Consider the following 19,271-nt stretch of genomic DNA (forward strand, 5'->3'; position numbering starts at 1 on the left):
CCCGGAGGTGTTCGTCCTGGAACATATCCCGGCGTCCAGCCTGGAGTCCAACCGGGACAAGGTGTTTATCCTCCTGGTGGTATCGTAACTACTTCGGTAACAACAGGTGCCACTACTGTCACTGGTGTTGGAACTTACCCAGTTAGTATACCTGGAACAGGCTTACCGAGTGGAACGTATCCCGGGATTCCTGGCACAGGAACTCATCCTGGAACTGGAGTCTATCCTGGTGGTGTCCGACCTGATATTCCAGGAACGAGTGCCGGGACATATCCTAGCAATGTCGTCCCAGGAGGAACGACAACTCAAGGCGTTTATCCTGGACAGCAGACTGTTGTATTCCCTCCTCAAGGTATTCCATCAGGCACTTTACTAAACGAAGATCAAGTTTTTGGTACAATTACGAGTGCCGAGTCAGCATCTGACACTGGTACACAAGTAATAATTCTTCCAGGTCAACCAACGAATGGTCAAGTGGTTTACCCAGATGGTACTGTTCAACCTGGCACAATTCCCGGAAGACCGGGCAGCGTACCAGGTACTCAAGTTACGTATCCAAGTGTTACATACCCTGGAGTTATTCCAGGTACATATCCTGGCGGTGTGCAACAAATTACTTCTCCCGGTGGTACCTTATATCCTGGTCAAGTGGTCTATCCAAACGGCCAAGTGCCAACTTATCCAGGTGGACAATATCCAGGCATTGGTATCGTTCAATATCCAATAGGCACGACAGGAAGTCAAACAATTGGAGGGACAGGTGTCACTGGACAGTATCCTGGTCAACTTCCAGGTGGAATCAGTGGCCCAGGAATAGATAGCGGTCAATATCCAGGACAGCTCTATCCGGGAACGACAGGAGTTGGAACTACAGGTACCGGAGACGTTTCGCAATACTATCCGCAAACCGGCGGACCAGCTAGACCGGTGGGTCCAGGGGGTCCAATAGGTGCAGCGGACGACGGCACCGAGTCGCAGGCGTCGAGTTCCGTACAACAGGTGGACTCGGGTACTCAAGCAAGCGCCTCTGCTCAGGGTAAATACGGGTCGGGCACAGCTCAGTCACAGGTGACAGGCACCTACAGCGGTTCCGGTACTTTCTCGGCCCAGGCTGGCACCAGCGACGCCGATAAAAGCGCTCAAGCCGAGGTCAATGGCGGTAAAGAAGGAGCTACTGGCAATGCGCAAGGCATCGCTGGTTACGGAAAGAGTCAGACGCAGGTTCAATTGGACTCCGACTCCGGAGCTACCTCGACAGGTGCTCAGAGCAGCGGCTGGAACCATGGTACGAATTCACAAGTGCAAGCAAGCTCCAAGGGTGGAATGGCGGATGCTCAGGCCAATGGTGAAGGCAGCACTTCCAGTCAGGCGCAGATCGGTTTCCAGCCGTACTTGAAGAGCGACGATGAGAAGGTGGAGAAGCACACGACGCCGTTTCGCGGCAGCGGAACGGCGTCGGCCCAGAGCGGCACTCATCGGGGTCAGTCGCAGACGCAGCTGCAAGGTTCCTTTCAATACGGGATCACGTACACCGGCGCAGCGCAGGCTGGTTCCGGATCCGGTGCCGCATCCTCGCGCAAGCCTTTCAACTTCACCGACACCGAACTCTTCAAGCCCTTCATCAAACCGGCCCCTCCTCTGAAGCGACCGACGAATGTTGACGCGAGTGCACAATCGGGTCGGTCGGCGAGTTCGAATTACGATAACAGACAGGACGAAAACAAGCAGGATCGCGAGCAAGGTTTGCAAAGCAGTTCGACCTCGAGGCAGACCGTCGTTCTGGCTTCCAAGAATAATCCGGACGACGCTGGCGACAAGAAGGTGCGAGCTACCGAAAAGCCGCGCACGGACGACTCGACGTACGACGAATACGACGACGACTACGCGGACGAAGACGACTATCCCACGGCAACGAATTCGAGGTTGACAATCAAGGAGAAGTTCGCGGGAATTTTCCCGGGCCCGAGCGCGAGTCATCAGAAGCCCGATAGGACCTTTCAGCAGCAGAGCCGCGGTCAGTCACAGACGATACAGGTTGCCAAAGGGAATCAGTACAACGTCCACGTTAGCCAAGACTCGAACGCACCGCGGTCGGGTGACACCCTGCAACCGGGACAAACCGTGTCAGGATACACCATCCCGCCTGGATTCCGCGGTCGAATAATGTCGACCTCCGGCACCGAGACCGTTGCTCAAGGCGACGGCAAGTCTCAATCGCAGACCGTATCTTTGGTAGCAAAGGACTCGAATAACACCAGGTCGTCGCCCACGGAGACCAGGTCGCTTCAGACAAATCACGGGCGTTATATCGGCCGGCAGACGTCGACGAGCCATGGATCTCCTGTTAATCAAAACGTTTATTCCGATAAGTACACGAGGCCCACGCCGGCGATCGCGGCGAAGCCGAGCTACTACACCGTGACCAACAGTTTCGCCGGCAAGATGAACGGCAGCAACGAACCGCGCAAGTACGAGCATCGATATTACACCAAGAGTTCCACCTGCGGATACTTCACCTTCTCCTGTAACGTCGTGTACGGTTCCAACGGCAGGACGAAAATCTGCAAGCCGAAAGTGCCGACGTATCCCGATGGCACGCCTATGAGGTGTTGAATCGTCAAAATGTACACGGGATGCAACGGCAATTACTTCTGTAACGCATCCTGCATTAAGTCACTTTTCTCTTCGTTGTATAGTACAGTAGAATTTACGTGACTCGCTTAGGTCGTAGACTAGTTCGTATTTGACTAATTGCTTTCGCGCGCGTCGACATCGTAACCCGCTCTGTCGTACATTCGAGTGTCACATTCCCTCTTTAGCAGCCTTCAACGGGTAAAAATAAATGTACAAGTAAAACGAATACAACAGAGAACTTTCGTTCCTATGGATCAGCACATAGAAGACTATAATCCTTCGGGTAATCCACAGGATTGAAAGTTGAAACGCCACAAATATCACGTGTGTACTTCAATGCTATAATTTCTTTATTGAGGTACCTTCCAATTATTGACTGTATAGCATGGTGAACATGTTGTTACATCAATCGCTGCTATTTATTAAATTTTGTCAATAAAATACATTTTAACTAGAAGAAAGATCTTTTCTCGCCTTCTTCTCGTCGGTTAAGAAATATAATTAACAACGATCTTCGCCACTTGACATACAGGTGATTGTATTGTATGAAAGTTTTAGATTTTATCTACAACTCGGTACAACCTGCGACATGGTGCACCCGCGGATATACATGCGGATAGAGTATTGCTTCAATTCATATAGATTTTTCGGTATTGACATAAAATGTTCAGTTATAAATATCAGGTATCGTATCTTGTACATACTGTATCTCGCTACTCGATTTCGCCAGTCTTTTCCAAGACGAAAAATACATGACGAAACATAATGTTTCATTACACATATATCTCGTGAATATGTATATATATATGTATATATACATACAATATCTTTACATGAATTTTCAAGAGAGAAACGTACAAAAAAGACAATACGGAATGTGGGCTGTGCGCAAAATGCACATTGATGACAAATGAAAAGAGGAAGGATACATGTATTCATAATTTACAAAAGTAGAAAACGAATATGAGCGACGATGAAATGATTATTTACAGGAAACAATGATAAAAACTGGCACGATCTCTCTCTCTCTCTCTCTCTCTCTCTCTCTCTCTCTCTCTCTCTCTCTCCTCTCTCTCTCTCTCTCTCTCTCACGATTGAGTAACTACTGAACAACAAATGCTGTAGATATTCACACCCATCATTCGTATCGGTCAATAGATAAGTAAAATTGTACGCTATCGATTATGATACATAATTAAATAATATAAACGCAACATATATTTACATATATGCTTTTAGAAGTATTGACATGTTCATCGTTAAATACAACAGGCGCATATAGCTCATGACAGTTATTCGACACATACAATTCGCCCGGAGTCGCGTCAAGTCAGAGATTAAAGAGAGAAAAGGTAAACAAACTGTTGTCAAATACTTGCCCTGTACTTTAGGCCCACTATAAGGTCGCTTATCCGATTTGCATCTTCGCTATTTGACTTACAGTCATACCGCTATCGATACGAGCGAATACTAGGCTTGTTGCCAATCGTGGATTGTAATTTCGTTCAATTGTTGTTCTATCGATTCGAGAACGACGACTATATTAGTAACGTACCTTCAGTGTATTCACTGGAATTGTTGGCTTGGACCTTTTGCTTCCCAGCCTCGTCTACTTCAGTGTCCGCTAGAGTTTCGCGCGTCTCATTGTTACTGAAATAAAACATATATTGTTCAAGTGTAATTGTAGAAGCTCATGAATACGAGCAGCTATATAACAATTGATTATTCTGCTTACCTATTTCTAAAATGCTCCAGTTGTACATTCGCAGATTCCAGTTGCTCCACAAGATCCTCGTTGGCCCGTTGCAATTTTCGCATGTTGTTCGTAGTAGCGTCAGCCTCGTCCTGGGCGGTGGCCAGCTCTTTCTTCAACTCCTCGACCCTCGCTCTCACTCGCTTCACCTCCGCCTCGTATTGCTCGGACCGTCTCGTCGCGTGCGACAACTCCGTTGATTTCTCCGCCAGCGACTGTTTCAGTGCTGCCTGGTACTGCTTTACTTCGAGTAATACCTGCAAATCGCACGTGAGTGGCGAGGTAATAATGAGTAATTTTAATTCATTCATTTGATGGGATTATCGAACGAACCATATTGCGAACTAGAATTTCATGCTGCAATTGTCTCGTGTCCGCGTCGGCCGTGGACGCCGGCCGTGGTCGCCGCGACTCTATTCTCTCCTGCAGCTCGTGTAATTTTAAGCGGAGCAATTTGTTCTGACGTTCCAATGAACTCTTCTCGGTTTCCAGTCTCTCCCTTTTACTCCACTCTGCTGCATTTTCGACTTGAAGTTTCTCCAACTGAAATTTTGGAATATGAAGATGTAAAAACATCTCCGTGATGTAACACGATAACAACACATGCATAAAAATACGAATAGAAGTAAGCGATTAAACTTGACAACTCTTTCAACGCTTTTACGAATTTCTGAACGATTTCTTGGTAGAAAATACGATTGCAAGTACTTGTATAATGTAAATAACTTACTTCTGTCCTCAGTTCCATCAATCGACGGTCCATGCTGTCTCCATCACTCGTACTGTCCATTAAATCTGCTATATGTTCGTCGCTGAGTTCGAGTTGAAAACGCTCTTTCAGTTCTGACAATTCTCTCATCGCGCCGCCTCTACTCTCGGATATTTCCTCACACTGCTCCCTCAATTGCTTCACCTCGGCTTTCAATTTTTCCACAGTCCGGTGCAGAGAATTGTTCTCCCTTACAGAACGGAAGTAAAAAAACAAAAATGAATTAACCAGTTAGCTTCGCGCACCGACTGATTCGTGCTGGACTTACTCTCTTTCCATGGAAATAGCCTTGGTCGCCTCCTCCAGCTTCATCTGCAACGCCGACATCTTCTGAATTGCGGACTCGTCGTTGTACACACAGTCTAGCGGCGACTGTTTCTCCAGTCCGTCCTTTTTGGCATTACTATCCGCGACTAGTTTCGTGATGCTTTTGTCCAGCGAGTTGCTGGGACTTTCCTTGTACAGTTCCACCGCGTGCTTCGGCACGGCGCCTTGCAGGACGTACTCCTCGATGTCCCTCTCCGGCAGGATACCGTGGCCTGCCGCAGCAACGCTCGACACCTCGTGCGAATTTTTACAAGGCAGCATGTCCCTTTGCCCAACTAACGCGTCGCCGGCCCCGATGCTGTTGTAAAACTCCAGCTGCTCGTCCAGCCCGAAGGTAGTTCGCAGCTGCGGATCCGACTCCAGAATGGTAAAGATCTGCTGGTCAAACTGCCCGGCGTGTTTCAAGAGTATCATGTGAATCTTTTCCATCTCCTTCTTCAGCTGCTCGTTCTGCAGCTCCAATTCCTGCGACTCGTGCTTGAACGTGTTGGCATCTTTGACGGCGATCTCCAGCTTGGCCCTCAGAACCTTCGCCTCGTCCCTAGCCGCGTTCCTCTCGTTCCTCACCTTGCTCCACTTCTCGCGCCAGTTGGCGGTACAGTCGGACCACCAACGCATCGTCTTCTCCATTTGCGCCGCCCGCGCTCTCGCCTCCTCGAGCTCCCGCTGTCGTAAGGCCTGTTTGACGAGGAAAAGGCATATAGCAACTAATCAACGCAACTGATAAAAGGCCAATACTACGGCCAACGAAATCTCTTAAGAAACGCTGCTTACAATCAACACAGGCTAATAAAACCTTCAGTTCATCATCATATACATGTGTACTAAACAAGATTAAAATTAAATCTTGATCAATCTAAACATTATACACCCAGAGCGTCGAATAATGTTCTGGTCAGCCTATAGAACAGAATAAATGACATTATGGCGGTAGCTGACTTGGTTCCACTTGTCAAAGAAGCTTCATCCATCTGCAAAGTGAGACACCCTGAGACACTTGTGATACATTTACCGCTACTTTTCGCGGAATATAAATAAGCGTGATACAGTGGAACCGAATGACGCCCGCGATGCCGTCTGTGACATAATCGTGACGCGAACGAAAGTATATAAACATAACGTGGAACTTGCGTCGCGCAAAGGGCGTGATCGATACGACACGCGATTTGGCTCGCGGAGCGACGCACCTCTTTGGACTCCCACTCGCTGTCCACGTAGCGCGACGAGGACGGCGCCTCGTGCTCCCGCATGTACCGCCGCGAGGACGTGCCGCTCGCCGTCGACTGTGCCATGACGCGGGCAGCGGGTAACCTGCAACCTCCGTTCTCGCTCACCGTCCCCGGGGCTGACTCTCCCCGAATGTCGCTCCCTGCCACCGCGGGTACCTCCCGGCACCGCTCTTCAACGTCGATCGAGCATCGTTCCGCCCTTCGCGCCCTTCGCGCCGCTCTGAATGCCGTCAGACTCGATTCAACGACGAGACTCCGACTCGAGCTGCACACGTATGTCAATATGTCACACACGCGTTCGCGAGTATCGTTCGAGTACCTCGACTTTCGAGATATCGCGAGACGCCTCGGTCGATTCAGGTCGAGAAATGGTAAAATTTCATTTAAACTGAATTTCCACGGTGATGGCAAAGCGTGAGGATTCGATCGCTGCCTACATTCGCAGCGAGGGATCGCAGCTTCTTCTCCCGTGCTCGTCGCGTACGCGCGAACGAGGAAGAATATGATACGATGACGCGCAAACGGAGAAAGAATTATAATACAATGCGGAGCGGCGCGGGTCGCCCCCGCCACGCACGACTGTCGCCGCGTGAATGATCGCGAGTACGCCGTGACTTTGGTTTCGGCGTAAACAGCCCGGTCACCGAGCCTCGCTTCCGAAAAATGACGTAGCCCGAATTCCTGGAACGCCCGGCGCGAGCGGCGAGCGCGTATTTACATTCCGATCTGATGACGTAGCGCGGCAAACGCCTCGAACAAAAACAGTTTATAGCACCGAGTCATTCGGCGCACGACAGTCGAGCGCGGCGGAAGTGTTTCGCGTGTATCGTGTCGCTCCTCGTAACGCGATTGAGATCTGATATCACCGACGTTGTTAGGCTTTCGGCTCGGCTCGACTCGTTCTCTGTCATCTTCCACCTGTTACTTTAGAAAGAGACAAACGCGAATGAAACTAGAGCCAACGGCACACGATACGATTTTTCCTACTGGATCGCTCACGAGAGCCAATCAGGATGCAGAGTTCTTGATCAGGTAACTCAAAGCTAAATCCTGATTGGCTCTCGTAAGTAATCCAGTAGGAAGAATTATAGTATCGTGTGCCGTTGGCTTTAAGACTAAAGTTGAACGACGTTCGGTGAAAACGAGCCTAATCCCTACGAGAATCTCGATCGTCCACGCCTACGTAACGCGAATCGTCGGGTAAAATGATAAACGAAAAATTATAATACCTCGATCGCTCGCCAAGCAATAATCGCTCTAAGAACTATTAGTGCAAAGTGCGCGTATAATACAAAGCTTGGGCTTTCGTCGCATTCGGGAGTGCCGTTTTACTCGATCGAATTAAAGACTCTTCAAAGCCCATTTGAACAAGTATTTGTGAAATGTCCGTTCCTATCGATGGCCACACTTTAGAGATTTGGCAGTTTTTCCACTAAAAAACTCGCCGACTCGAAGTGGAGGCGAACTTGACGGAAACAAAATGAATACGCGTTCACATCGACTTTGTAAACGGGAGTGTAAAATCGCGCGAACGATTTTTCTGTTCTCGCGAGTGTCGAGAGGATAATCTGAGAGGACGAGGTGGCCTGGGGAAGGCATCAGGCGCCGGCGGAGCAACTTTATGGTGAGTGATATTTTTTATTTCGTGCCAAATTCATCTTTTCTCCGGTGTATTATCGAGTCGTTTCATTGCGTAAAGAATTACTTAGCGCCAGAAATTGATCGACCAATGTAGAAAATTTCATGACAGCCATCGGCCGTCATGCAATTTTCTACATCGTTTCAGTTCATAATTTCGTAAATTCGAAATAATACTTAGGGTCAGTTTCACAAACGTCGGTTAACTGTTAACCAGAGTTCAGTCAACTTCCTATCTTTTTCTATTTTGTTATCTAAGAAGAGACAGAGAATCAATTAACCTTTGGTTAGCAGCTAACCGACGTTTGTGAAACTGGCCCTAAAAGGACGATTTTACAAAGGTTTATTCTCGTGAAAATCTCGGCTTTTACCGAACAACTTTCGCGCAATAATCATATAAACGTATCTAACCGAATAAAAAGTTTTATACGCATATGAACTGTATCTTGCACTATTTTTAGTTTTCTTGAACGCTATTTTAATAGAAATCTTATATTTTTCTGTTACAGAGTCATCGTAGTTAAACTCCGCTGCTGCGCGTCGGTTGGTAAGTCCAATAATTTTTTAACGAGGCAACGAATCTACATTTCGTAGATCGTAGATTGTAGATGATAAATTAGTATATTTCGTAGATCCTCTGGGAAAAATTTTGACCGTTTTTTGATGTAGTTAAGCAACTTAACATTTCGGTTATTGCCACTTGTGAAAATTATCTTTGCGTTACTGAATATCGACAGAACTAATTGAGAGAATTGATTAGTATTACTTTAATATCTTAGATATAGATAGAACAGCTAATTGTGATTTTTAGTTACGCGGGATAAAATTTGTAAAAGATTAGAGTTACGAACAATCTAAATAATTCGATTACTAATTGTGGGCTCCAAAATGGGTTGTAACTGACTTTTTTTTCCCAGAGTACATTTCGTAGATCGTAGAATGTAGAACATAAATTAGTATATCTCGTAGATCCGTTGCCTCAAAATTGATAGAGTACAACATAATTTCGTATTTATTTTTATACATTTACTTTAACGAAAGGGAGTGATCGCGATTTTAACTGCAAAGGATTGGGTATCCCGTAATTTTCATGCAAAATATGACGAACATTATTAATATATTCGTCGAGCTAATCTCTTGTACTCTATCAATTTTTTATTAACAAATTTATATAAAAATTTATATAATGACGTGAGACAGTATATTTTGTCGAGAATGCTGAAACTTAATATTATTTTCATACATCATTTGAAATTACTGATTAACTGGAATATTCAATTGTCGGCCTATCGTACGGAAAGTCCCTTTCCTCTGGGTCTCACGTCATTTATTTTGTATGTGCACCCCGCGATACACTTTCAAGATGCGTCTCGCATGAATACATGCACAGTCGCACGCATCTTCGTATTTTTACGGTTGTTTTCGCGGTCGGTTTTCGCGATCGTTTTTCAGGAAAAAGTTCAAGAAATTATTAATTGTTTGACTTTATTAACATTATAAATTTTAATTCACCGCGGAATATAATTCAAATATTTTAAAATATATATAACGCGAAGTAAATTTTGTTTCCATATCTATACTTGAATTTTGAATTCAAAGATCGAGTCACGAAGAGATAGTCCTATTCTCGAACAAATAACGAATGTCAAAATATATTTGATCAGTTTTATAGAGTAAATATTTAGAATTTTCTTACTTTCTTCTTTAATTAACTTCTCGTGGTCGTGCATTTTTTTTATACGATCGACGCTCGCATACAGTTCGAACCGTACGAAATATTTGTCGGTGACGATAAACCGACTATGGAAGGAATTTTCTTCCTTCCTGATCTCTGGTCAAAATGACCAGACTGTATGGCCGGGAGCAACGAAAGGTATGTCCAATCTGGCCCAACGAAGGGATACGCCGAGTTAGTGGTCAATATTGGCCACTTTGATGGATTATGTGAATGTGTTGTACGATATATGTTGATTTTTTCTTATGTGCAAAAATTCGGGTGGGTTATATTCTTTCCTTCTTTATTTATTCTAGCACATGTGCAAGATTAAAAAGACCCCTATTAAATCGCGCGCGTATAACTCCAAATCTTTTATAAATCGCGTCGCGGTTTTAACGAAAGACTCGTAAGTTTATTAACAAAAAGGTGTAACGCGCGTAGGTAGGAAAATGATAGGAAAATTAATAAGACTATACAGCGGAATACGGGTAGGTAGGGATTCGGGTAGGCTGCAGGGACAGGGAACATTACTGCTTAATTAAAAAGATAGATAAAATTATAACTGCAATGTTTATTGCAAATTACTATTAAATGTAATTATATTTGTAATCGGATGCATATAATAGGATAGAAGTTGTTGCGCGTTTAAGTTTTTACTTTAAACTTACTTACAATTTTTGTAGATTTGATTTACTTTTAAGAGATCGTTAATAAATACATTTGGGATATTTTTTATCCCAAACATGCAATGAAGAATTTCATGTTATTGTGTGCATACCGAATATTTCATATGTAACGTCGAGCGAAATATTGTGTTGTATAGATGTTATATTTTTAATTTTATATTGTAATTGTTTCTTTTATATTATTGTGTGCATTGTAAAGGAAATTACTTGAAAAATATAATAAATAATAAAATTGTAAAATATCACATTATTTTTGTGTAATCGGGAAATCCGTCGGGGAATCCACGAGCGACGAGCAAGTGCGGTTACATACCAATGTGTCCCTTACTCAAAAACCTCGATGTTTCGGCGGTTCCTCGAGGAAAGCAGGTGAGAGCTTGCGGAAGGTATTTAAAGAAGTATAATTTTCACCCTTCGTTTAAAGGTCCGACTGTGCCTGTCGACAGAGACACGCTTTGTTGGGCTGACAGAGTAAATATTGAGATCGCACACTTGCCTTGTTAAATTATTTGAATAATTTATTTAATAAACTAATAAGCGCGAAGTATACAGCGCGAATGTTTGAGCAATAAGATAATGTTCGTGTAAGTGTCTCGTAATATTTTTAGAAGATACGAGTTGCAAATAATTTCATCATTAGTAAGAATATTCTTATAGTCGCCAGAAGTAATTACAAATTAATAACATTCTACGTCAGTGAGTTTTATTGACCGTGTCTGGCAATTAAAATTCTTATTGCGAAAAATATTACCCCAGCCAGCATTCGAACCTGGGGGGAGGGAAGGGGAAAGGGAAATTCAAAAAATCGCGTATCGACAGTTCACTGTGCGGTAGACAACCCGTATCGACGCACAGTTTCTGAAAAGTCGAAATAGACGCGTAAACAACATCTTAAATAATATACATCTTATTGCGAATAGTACGTATTATTACAGCCCCAGTGGTCGAGCTGTCTAAGACGCCCGCACGGATTGAGGGAGGTCCCAGGTTCGAATCCTGGCCGGGGTAATATTTTTCGCAATAAGAATTTTAATTGCCAGACACGTCAATAAAACTCACTGACGTTATTAATTTCATCATTATTGCGCATAAATTAATATTAAGAATAGAATGATTCTACATCCTACCTACATCAATCATTCTTCTTAACGCTTAGTATTGACACGTTCTATAAACATAATAGTGTGTGTATAAAAGTGAATTACCGTCGACTCGGCTAGCTGTTGACAGACAATAGCTAGCGACGAGGTGGCTTTTCCTTGTTATTCACTTATTCGATTTAACTGAGAAAAATACTGGCGAAAAGGCGATTACAAAACTAGCCTCCATTCAGATCAATGTGCTACTATTCTAAGTGAAGTAGATAAATCTCTATCCAAGTTCACGATATGAATTTAATTATCCTTTCATTCACTATTCCTCCACATTACTTTGTTCTTGATAATAGAGACTAGTCTGTTTTTCCCCCCGATTTATAGATTCAGTCTGTCGTTATGACTTTCATAGTTAAGAAATTCCAGTTTTGTGGCTCTCCAGCGAATCCAGTTTTCATTAAGGAATTCTATTTCTAGGAACGATTCAAAGTTCTTTTTTCATTTCAGTTTAATACGATTACAGAAAGCTGGTGATTCTCCCTCAGTTATCTTCGATTTTATTAAAGTCTCTTTACCTTTAAAAAATTCAATGCATCTGAAATATATACATAAAATTCGATTTATTAAGAATATTGTTACATCTCAATTTATCGTCGTTTTCTGCCGCCGATTTTCTTGTGCAAATCTCGCTTGCCTTTTCCGGCCTTCGGCTTTTTAGCGGTTTTACTCTTGCTGTTTTTCAGTGCGCCTTTCCTCTTCTTACCACCGCTCGTCGCAGACTGCTTTATTCTGCAACACACGTAAATTAATATCGCGTTATTATCAAGTTACACCTGTAATGCATCTGGATTAAAGCTGCGCAAGTAAACATTTACTCTGCAATTCCCGTCGAGCAATCGTCGCGCAAGATCTTTGCACTGCTCTTCAAAATGCTGTCCACCAGGCCTTTATTCTGACGCTTCTCCTCTATAGCGTTTAACGGCGGCGCTTTCCTCTTCCTTTTCATTCCCGTCATCTCCTTGGCAATTCCCTTTGCGTCCTTCTCTTTCGGCAATCTACCGAAATTTTACATCGCAACGTTTTTTTTCTCGTAAAAGCAACCATTTTATGACGGCTATAATTGCAACATCCAAATTATAAGAGCCTCACCTAGATTGAAATTTCCCAACAGACGCGGTCGACGCACGGGCTACAGTCAGAGCTTCGGAAAGCTGTTGAGAACTCTGGAAATGTTCTCTGGTAGGTAGACCGACCTTCGGTAGCTTGATATTTTTCGATTTGGCTATATTGCGAAGCCTCTGTAATTCGTTTTTGGATTGCCTCTCCTGCTTAGCCGCTTTGGCTTTGGCAAACGGACTGTCGGTCGGGTCGGCATTGTCCTTGGCTTCCACCAACCATTCCTTCTGTTCTTCAGCCTTCGCTCGCTTATAACCGTACGTTGGAATCCATTTCTAAAGAAGAAAGATTTTAACAGACGCTCTCAGTTCATTAAACTATTAGTAGTAACTTAATTGAGTATAACAGAACAGTTTCGAGAACAAATCTTGCCTTCAACTCCTCGTCCCACTTGAGTTTGGATTTACCCTTCTTCTTGCTTTGTATTCCCTTCTCTTTGGCAAATTGCTGCCACTTGGTCAGAGGCTTGGGCTTCGGAATCACGCGCGAGCGTGGCAATATGTACTCGGGCTTTGGCAAAGTAGCCACTATAGCTTCGTCCACCCGTTCCACTGGCAGCTCCCAGACTTTATTGATCAGCAACTGGACATTGTCTCTCGTGAGGTCTCTCAAATATGAATCTGGTTTCGATCTGCGAGTGTCGTAAAATATATTTCAGAGCAATCCGGAAGGTTTCCTTACAGAACTACCAGACATGTACACAAGGGAGGTTACTTGAGAGTCTTCGCGTCCAAAGTGTTATAGTCGGACGCGAGTAGAGTCCCCAAGTCGATGTCGAGCTCTACATCCTTATGAACCTTCGTGGATTTACTTAGATCCACCTCTCCTTGGTCGTCTTCTAAAATCGATCTTACAACATCCATCATGTACTAGAGATTGCACGCATGAATTCGAGGTTACACGGTCACGTGTCGCCCTACACCTTCCGCACTTCGGGTGGAGTTGGCGCGCGTATCGAACTCGTTCGGGGGGAGTAGGAATCGAGACTATCGAGAGAAGATCGAGAGTATTCGAGAGCGAGAGTTATTTTTCAAGAAAAAGTGTGGAAGGAAGGCTCCAAGTGCGTTTTTTCTTCTATATTTATACGAGTGAGTGCGAACGACGGAAACTACGTCCGTTAACAACGTCAGTCCTGCACGAGGAAATGATACCTTTTGCAAAAGGCGATCCCTTTTCCACGCAAGTAGGACAAAAGATCAGTAAGTGCGTCCTTAATTGCCTATTCCATATTCCATTGTGCGTCGATGCACGGTTTTTGGTAAGTTGGAATTTAGTTATTTCTGTTGCCTGTGTTATTCCTTGTTCCTATTGCCTGTGCTTTCCTATTGTGTGATAGGCTTTATACATACTTCGTATAATGTACGAAGAATATCCCAGCTAACAAGACAACGTCGAAATGACGTGACAAATACGTAATTTTAATGACGATATTTGCTGCATTTGTTACTTTCAAATGAACTGAATGTATGTGAAGAAGTATTAAAGCTCTTAGGTATGACATCTAATTATGAAAATATATTTACACTTATAATGATAAAAGATATACATATTGTTTTTTATCAAAAGATTAAAATATTCTTGATTTTTAAATTTGTTAAAAATATTTTTTAAGTAATTAAAATAAAAGTAATGTATATTTGTACACACATATACTAATATTTAAATGCATCATGTGTATTTTTCTTTATTATAGATACTATTTATTCAATACAATCCATCATGCAAAACGTCTATGATGGAAGAAGATGTTGTAAACCTACTGCTTCAACTTATTAAACCAGATACACCTGTTACAATGTTACGTATCATAACAGAGATTATCTTAAAATTAAGTTTTGTGGAAAGTGGTGGGAAATCACTGCCGCTGTTGAATCAAATCATGCGCATGTTGTTTGCTATAAATATGCTTCTTCATCATTATGATGTTGAAGTGAGTAGAATGGTTACTTAAATTTATAAAATTAAAGATACTATTTCATATTGTTCGAAATTTTAAAAGAGTTGATATAACAATATCTGTTGCCCTTGATATAATTGTAACGAAGCTATTTCCCTGCTGAAAATACCCGATTCAAACCGATAGATATCGCATTGATTTCTATAAAAATTAACCCATACAGCACAAAAGCTGCAACAGTATTGCTGCAACATTGCAAGATTGCATATTGCAAATGCAATGGTGCAACAATATTTCAAACACAATATTGCGTAATATTAAATCTGCAATATTGCAGCTACACTGCAAATACAATATAATGCAATATCACTCTTATAATGTTGCAACTGTATTACAAAAACATTAACTTGCAATTATACAGTATAAATATTTTTTACGTACATACAACGTTAATCGGGTTTTCTGAGTTCACAAGATATAGCTATAACACATGCAACTCGTAAATCATTCTAAAACATACAGGTTCAACCCTTTTTTTATAATATAATACATCCCTGTGTATTTATTACATATACATATATAGGATGATTGGAAACAACCCTGTGTCCTTCAAAAGACGTAATCCTGACTAGATTCTGAAATGATTTTTCCTTTTACAAAACTTTATCCGAAATATAGTTTTTGAATTATGAAGGAAATAGTTATCTTATTATCACAGGTTGAATGCAGAAAACAGGCTGTGGCGGCGCAACTCACCGTCAGACGTGACAACTGACAGCCACCTAATATAAGCAACCACGTATAACGCAGTAAATTGCGTCGCTATTGCCTACGTCCTGTATTCAACTCGTGATAAGAAAACTATTACCTTTTATAATTCAAAAACTAGATTTTGGATAAAGTTTTGTAAAAGGAATAATCGTCTCAGAATCTCGTCAGGATTATATCTTTTCAAGGACCAGGGTTGTTTCCTATCACCCTGTATACATACCCACACAGCACAAAGCTCCGATTAAGCTCCTAGGAAGTTCATTTCGCTGAGCTTCCGGGAAGCTTACAAAATTCGATAAAACAAGCTTCCAGCGAGTTAGTACTACCTAGTTGAGAGCTCCCTGGGAGCCTCATTTAAACTCCCTGCGAGCTTAAATAAAGCTCCCAGAGAGCTCTCAAAAGGGGACATAGGAGCTCCGTGCGAGTTCGTTTGAAGTTCAAGTGAAGCTTATGACCAATTTTAAGAGCTCCCCGGGAGTTCCCCGTGCTGTGTGGGATGATAAGGACCGGTATTACTGGCCGAAACGTCGTGTACTAATCAAAATATATTGTGCCAGTTATTGTCGATATAATTCTCCAATAAATCTAATTTAATTGAGCAATCACAGCACGCCAATCACCTTGGTACTCGTTGCGAAAGCAGGACAATCGCGGGCACCTACAAAGTTATATGTATAATAATAAAAACAAAGTCTAACAGATGTTTGTTACACATATACTGCACGTATACACGGAGTACACAGCATATCGGAGTATAACGAGAACAAAAATTAATTTTGATACTATAGTTTTACTGATATTTGATTTTGCTATAAGCAAGGAATATCGACGGCAAATTATATGGACCTCTCATTAAAAACACGAACGTTGGTCGCAGTACTTATAATAGCTGGTGCTTTAATGTACTACAAACTCCATTTTAAATACTCAGTTTTACTAGTAATACACTGATATCCTTTTGCTTGGCTTAATTTTCCCTTTTTTTTATCTTGCGCGTTGCATCGCTAGCACGTAAGTGCTATCAAGCGGAGATTACAAATACATTCCAGGTGCAGGATGTAAATTTATATCGAGTGGCGTACGACCTTATGGGCGCAAAACAAATTCGTTAATGAATAATGTTACAAACGTGGAAAAACAACTTAGTATTGTGGATTGTTATTTGCATTACATTTTTAATATGCGTGTTTTAAACACTGTACGTTCATTGGCCAACCACTTGCTGGATATAATTCGCTTTAGTCGCAACAAGCGCTTCAGAAAAATAAGTAACGGACGCAACAAAAAAAATAAAAACGTGCAGTATAAACGAAATATATTATCATAATTTAAGTATTTCAATTGACATACAGTTAAATATTTTACTTTATAACTTGTTTTCTTATTTTTAGGTAACATCATTTTAGGACAGATACAAAACGCGCGGATTATGTATTTAACAATATTTAACAATATTCAACAATAAGGCATAATCCTTATCGAAGCGAATTTATTGCCACGATATTCATTATTCTATATGTTTTTGTTCTGTGAATATCGGGACATAATTACTTTCATATTTTATATTCAAAGAAAAAGATTGTTGAACGCCACATCTACAATTAACAATGCACGAGTGATAAACTGTATTCGTGTCACACGGTACTAACACATATCTTCTCTCAAAACATCAACCGTAGCTAAGTATCATAAATACAACAGAGTCCTCATGACACCAAAATTTAGGCTGAATACGTTTAGCACAAGCTTTAGCATTATCTTCATCGTTTTCTAAAACACCAGAAAACCTTTATTGATATATCAGAAAATGATATTCTCATGGCACTAATTAAGGAAAGAAAAACATAACTTACTCTCTTCATTTAATTCTTCAACAGTATTTTTTCCATATTGCCAACCACAACAGTAAGTAAGTAACAATATATGAGAAAATAAGCTTTTGAGCATAGTTACTGCAGCATCAGCAATTATTCTTTCACGCGTGGTAGACTCATCATTAACGTCATAAGGCTTACTTATAAATCCTATGGAATGTTTCTTTAACTTCACTTTGTCTTTAAATGACTGTAATTTTGTCTGCACCTCCTCCATCGTTGTATCGGATTCAATCTTCAAAATGATGGACCACGTTTTAATAGAACCAGTAATTTCGACAGCGTAATGAGGAGGCGAATGTAGTACAGATTCCGGGACTCCACCCCACACAGAATCGATTTTACTTACGGTGCTGTATCCATATAATACATACAAAGAGAAATAAATGTCTGTTCTCAGGTATTAGCCATTGTTATACATATAATAGTTGGACATATCGGAATAATAAACTAGGATTATTGATTAGTAAATATAAATTATACCTTTCTCGTATAGCTGAGCCACAACGTAAGTTTATCGCCTTAGCGACCAAATTATCACTAAATAACATAAGACATGTAGATGTCTCCTGATGTGGCGCAGATGGTTTCGGTTCAAAAAGTATATAATTTACATACTTGTATATTTTTTTCTTTTTTTTTCTTATAATGTGTGGCACTTCCAAATATAATGCCACGTTCGGGATTTTTGGAAACAATATACATACTATATTTGTACTCAACCTATCCATTCCTGGCATTATATCAAGAAAAAAATCATCAACGTATATAATTATGAACTTGCACTCGGATGGTAATGCATCTTTTATGATTTCTTAAAAAGAAGAAAAAGATTGATTATATATATGATATTATACTTTGATTTAAATAGAAAAATAAACAAAAGAATAATTAATACTAAAATATAGTTTATCGAACATAAGGTCATTTAAGTAAAATGTTTACTTTTTAGTATCATGAAATCTTGGTTATTCATCTGTTTACTTAAGTTTAATTATTATACGTACACGCACACGCACACACTAATTATTACATATTTGTATGTCAATAAAATTTAGAACGTGCTTTTATAAAACTACAAATTAGTATTAATACTTATTTATGTGGTAAACGAAGTAATATACCTGTATTTTCATCAAGCGAATAGTCGTCAGTGAAACATAATACTACCGATGGTTCAATTCTCAAATTGCTGATATACATAAACAATTCATGTTTGATGAATTGATCCTCTATAATTCTTATATTGTTTGAACGATTTAGAAGTTCAAGTTCGCTTTTGGATATACTCTTTGAAAGCTTTACAAAGTAACAAGGCTCTATCCTTTTCCGTTTCTCATCATTTGCAATTTCTAACCAGCGGCTGAGAAGAAATTTACTCAAATTTAAACTGTGTTCAGCTTATATTATCACTAGGTGCCTTTTGTAATCCAGCGAATGGGGTGACGTTAAATAATTTATCATTAAAAATATTGTATAAAGATGGTTTGTAACACCCTCTATCTCTTTAAGCTATTATACAATATTAATACAGAGAAAGAACAAAAATGAATGCAAAGAAGAAAGAGCTACAGAGCTGAAGTTTATAGAGCAAAAACCCTAGTAGCAAAATGCATTGGCTTTACGTTGGCTAAACATTGGTTATCTTGGGTGTACATTGGCCAATATTTCCCAATATAAAGCCAACATTGGACATGGAATAAATG

The 19,271-nt window shown here is 41.3% G+C and overlaps 4 protein-coding genes across 5 annotated transcripts in view; 1 reads left to right on the forward strand and 3 right to left on the reverse strand.

Moving 5' to 3' along the window:
- LOC105558934 overlaps positions 1-3,088 on the forward strand; it is a 10,748-nt gene extending 7,660 nt beyond the window's left edge. The window contains exons 6-7 of the mRNA XM_012006882.1: positions 4-352; positions 455-3,088. Coding sequence (XP_011862272.1) covers positions 4-352; positions 455-2,613 — 2,508 coding nt within the window. The 3' untranslated portion in view covers positions 2,614-3,088. The remainder of the gene's footprint in view (positions 1-3; positions 353-454) is intronic.
- A 592-nt stretch (positions 3,089-3,680) lies between these two features.
- Positions 3,681-7,012, reverse strand: LOC105558918 (coiled-coil domain-containing protein 102A). 2 transcript variants are annotated; one of them, XM_012006856.1, is made up of 6 exons: positions 6,671-7,012; positions 5,425-6,161; positions 5,118-5,346; positions 4,721-4,930; positions 4,370-4,644; positions 3,681-4,284 (listed from the first exon to the last, which is right to left on the reverse strand). In XM_012006856.1, exons 1-6 carry the CDS (start codon positions 6,773-6,775, stop codon positions 4,173-4,175), a joined length of 1,668 nt encoding a protein of 555 aa, XP_011862246.1. In that variant the 5' UTR covers positions 6,776-7,012; the 3' UTR covers positions 3,681-4,172. The 2 variants fall into 2 exon arrangements, with proteins under 2 accessions (XP_011862246.1, XP_011862247.1); XM_012006857.1 differs by lacking the exon at positions 6,671-7,012 and adding an exon at positions 6,258-6,454.
- A 5,436-nt stretch (positions 7,013-12,448) lies between these two features.
- On the reverse strand, positions 12,449-13,951 carry LOC105558919 (ribosome biogenesis regulatory protein homolog). Its single transcript, XM_012006858.1, has 5 exons — positions 13,738-13,951; positions 13,396-13,654; positions 12,997-13,298; positions 12,723-12,902; positions 12,449-12,636 (listed from the first exon to the last, which is right to left on the reverse strand). Exons 1-5 carry the CDS (start codon positions 13,887-13,889, stop codon positions 12,495-12,497), a joined length of 1,035 nt encoding a protein of 344 aa, XP_011862248.1. The 5' UTR covers positions 13,890-13,951; the 3' UTR covers positions 12,449-12,494.
- A 3,070-nt stretch (positions 13,952-17,021) lies between these two features.
- Positions 17,022-19,265, reverse strand: LOC105558920. The gene is made up of 4 exons (XM_012006859.1): positions 18,690-19,265; positions 18,049-18,379; positions 17,545-17,918; positions 17,022-17,461 (listed from the first exon to the last, which is right to left on the reverse strand). Exons 1-4 carry the CDS (start codon positions 18,766-18,768, stop codon positions 17,361-17,363), a joined length of 885 nt encoding a protein of 294 aa, XP_011862249.1. The 5' UTR covers positions 18,769-19,265; the 3' UTR covers positions 17,022-17,360.
- Between the last annotated feature and the right edge of the window lie 6 nt (positions 19,266-19,271).

This window comes from Vollenhovia emeryi, unplaced genomic scaffold, assembly GCF_000949405.1.
Source record: "Vollenhovia emeryi isolate VEMERY1.0 unplaced genomic scaffold, V.emery_V1.0 DF939304.1, whole genome shotgun sequence".
In the NCBI taxonomy this organism is placed as follows: Eukaryota; Metazoa; Arthropoda; class Insecta; order Hymenoptera; family Formicidae; genus Vollenhovia; species Vollenhovia emeryi.

Excerpts from the sequence above, each read along its gene's own strand:
- LOC105558918 (XM_012006856.1), bottom strand. The coding sequence starts at position 6,775 with ATGGCACAGTCGACGGCGAGCGGCACGTCCTCGCGGCGGTACATGCGG. Across the intron at positions 4,931-5,117 it reads TGATGGAACTGAGGACAGAA|TTGGAGAAACTTCAAGTCGA; the intron begins GTAAGTTATTTA and ends CCAAAATTTCAG. Across the intron at positions 4,645-4,720 it reads AAATTCTAGTTCGCAATATG|GTATTACTCGAAGTAAAGCA; the intron begins GTTCGTTCGATA and ends TGCGATTTGCAG.
- LOC105558919 (XM_012006858.1), bottom strand. The coding sequence starts at position 13,889 with ATGATGGATGTTGTAAGATCGATTTTAGAAGACGACCAAGGAGAGGTG. Across the intron at positions 13,655-13,737 it reads TTGGACGCGAAGACTCTCAA|ATCGAAACCAGATTCATATT; the intron begins GTAACCTCCCTT and ends CGACACTCGCAG. Across the intron at positions 12,637-12,722 it reads TGCTCGACGGGAATTGCAGA|AATAAAGCAGTCTGCGACGA; the intron begins GTAAATGTTTAC and ends CGTGTGTTGCAG.
- LOC105558920 (XM_012006859.1), bottom strand. The coding sequence starts at position 18,768 with ATGTATATCAGCAATTTGAGAATTGAACCATCGGTAGTATTATGTTTC. Across the intron at positions 18,380-18,689 it reads TTCGCTTGATGAAAATACAG|AAATCATAAAAGATGCATTA; the intron begins GTATATTACTTC and ends CTTCTTTTTAAG. Across the intron at positions 17,919-18,048 it reads GGCTCAGCTATACGAGAAAG|CACCGTAAGTAAAATCGATT; the intron begins GTATAATTTATA and ends ATATGGATACAG.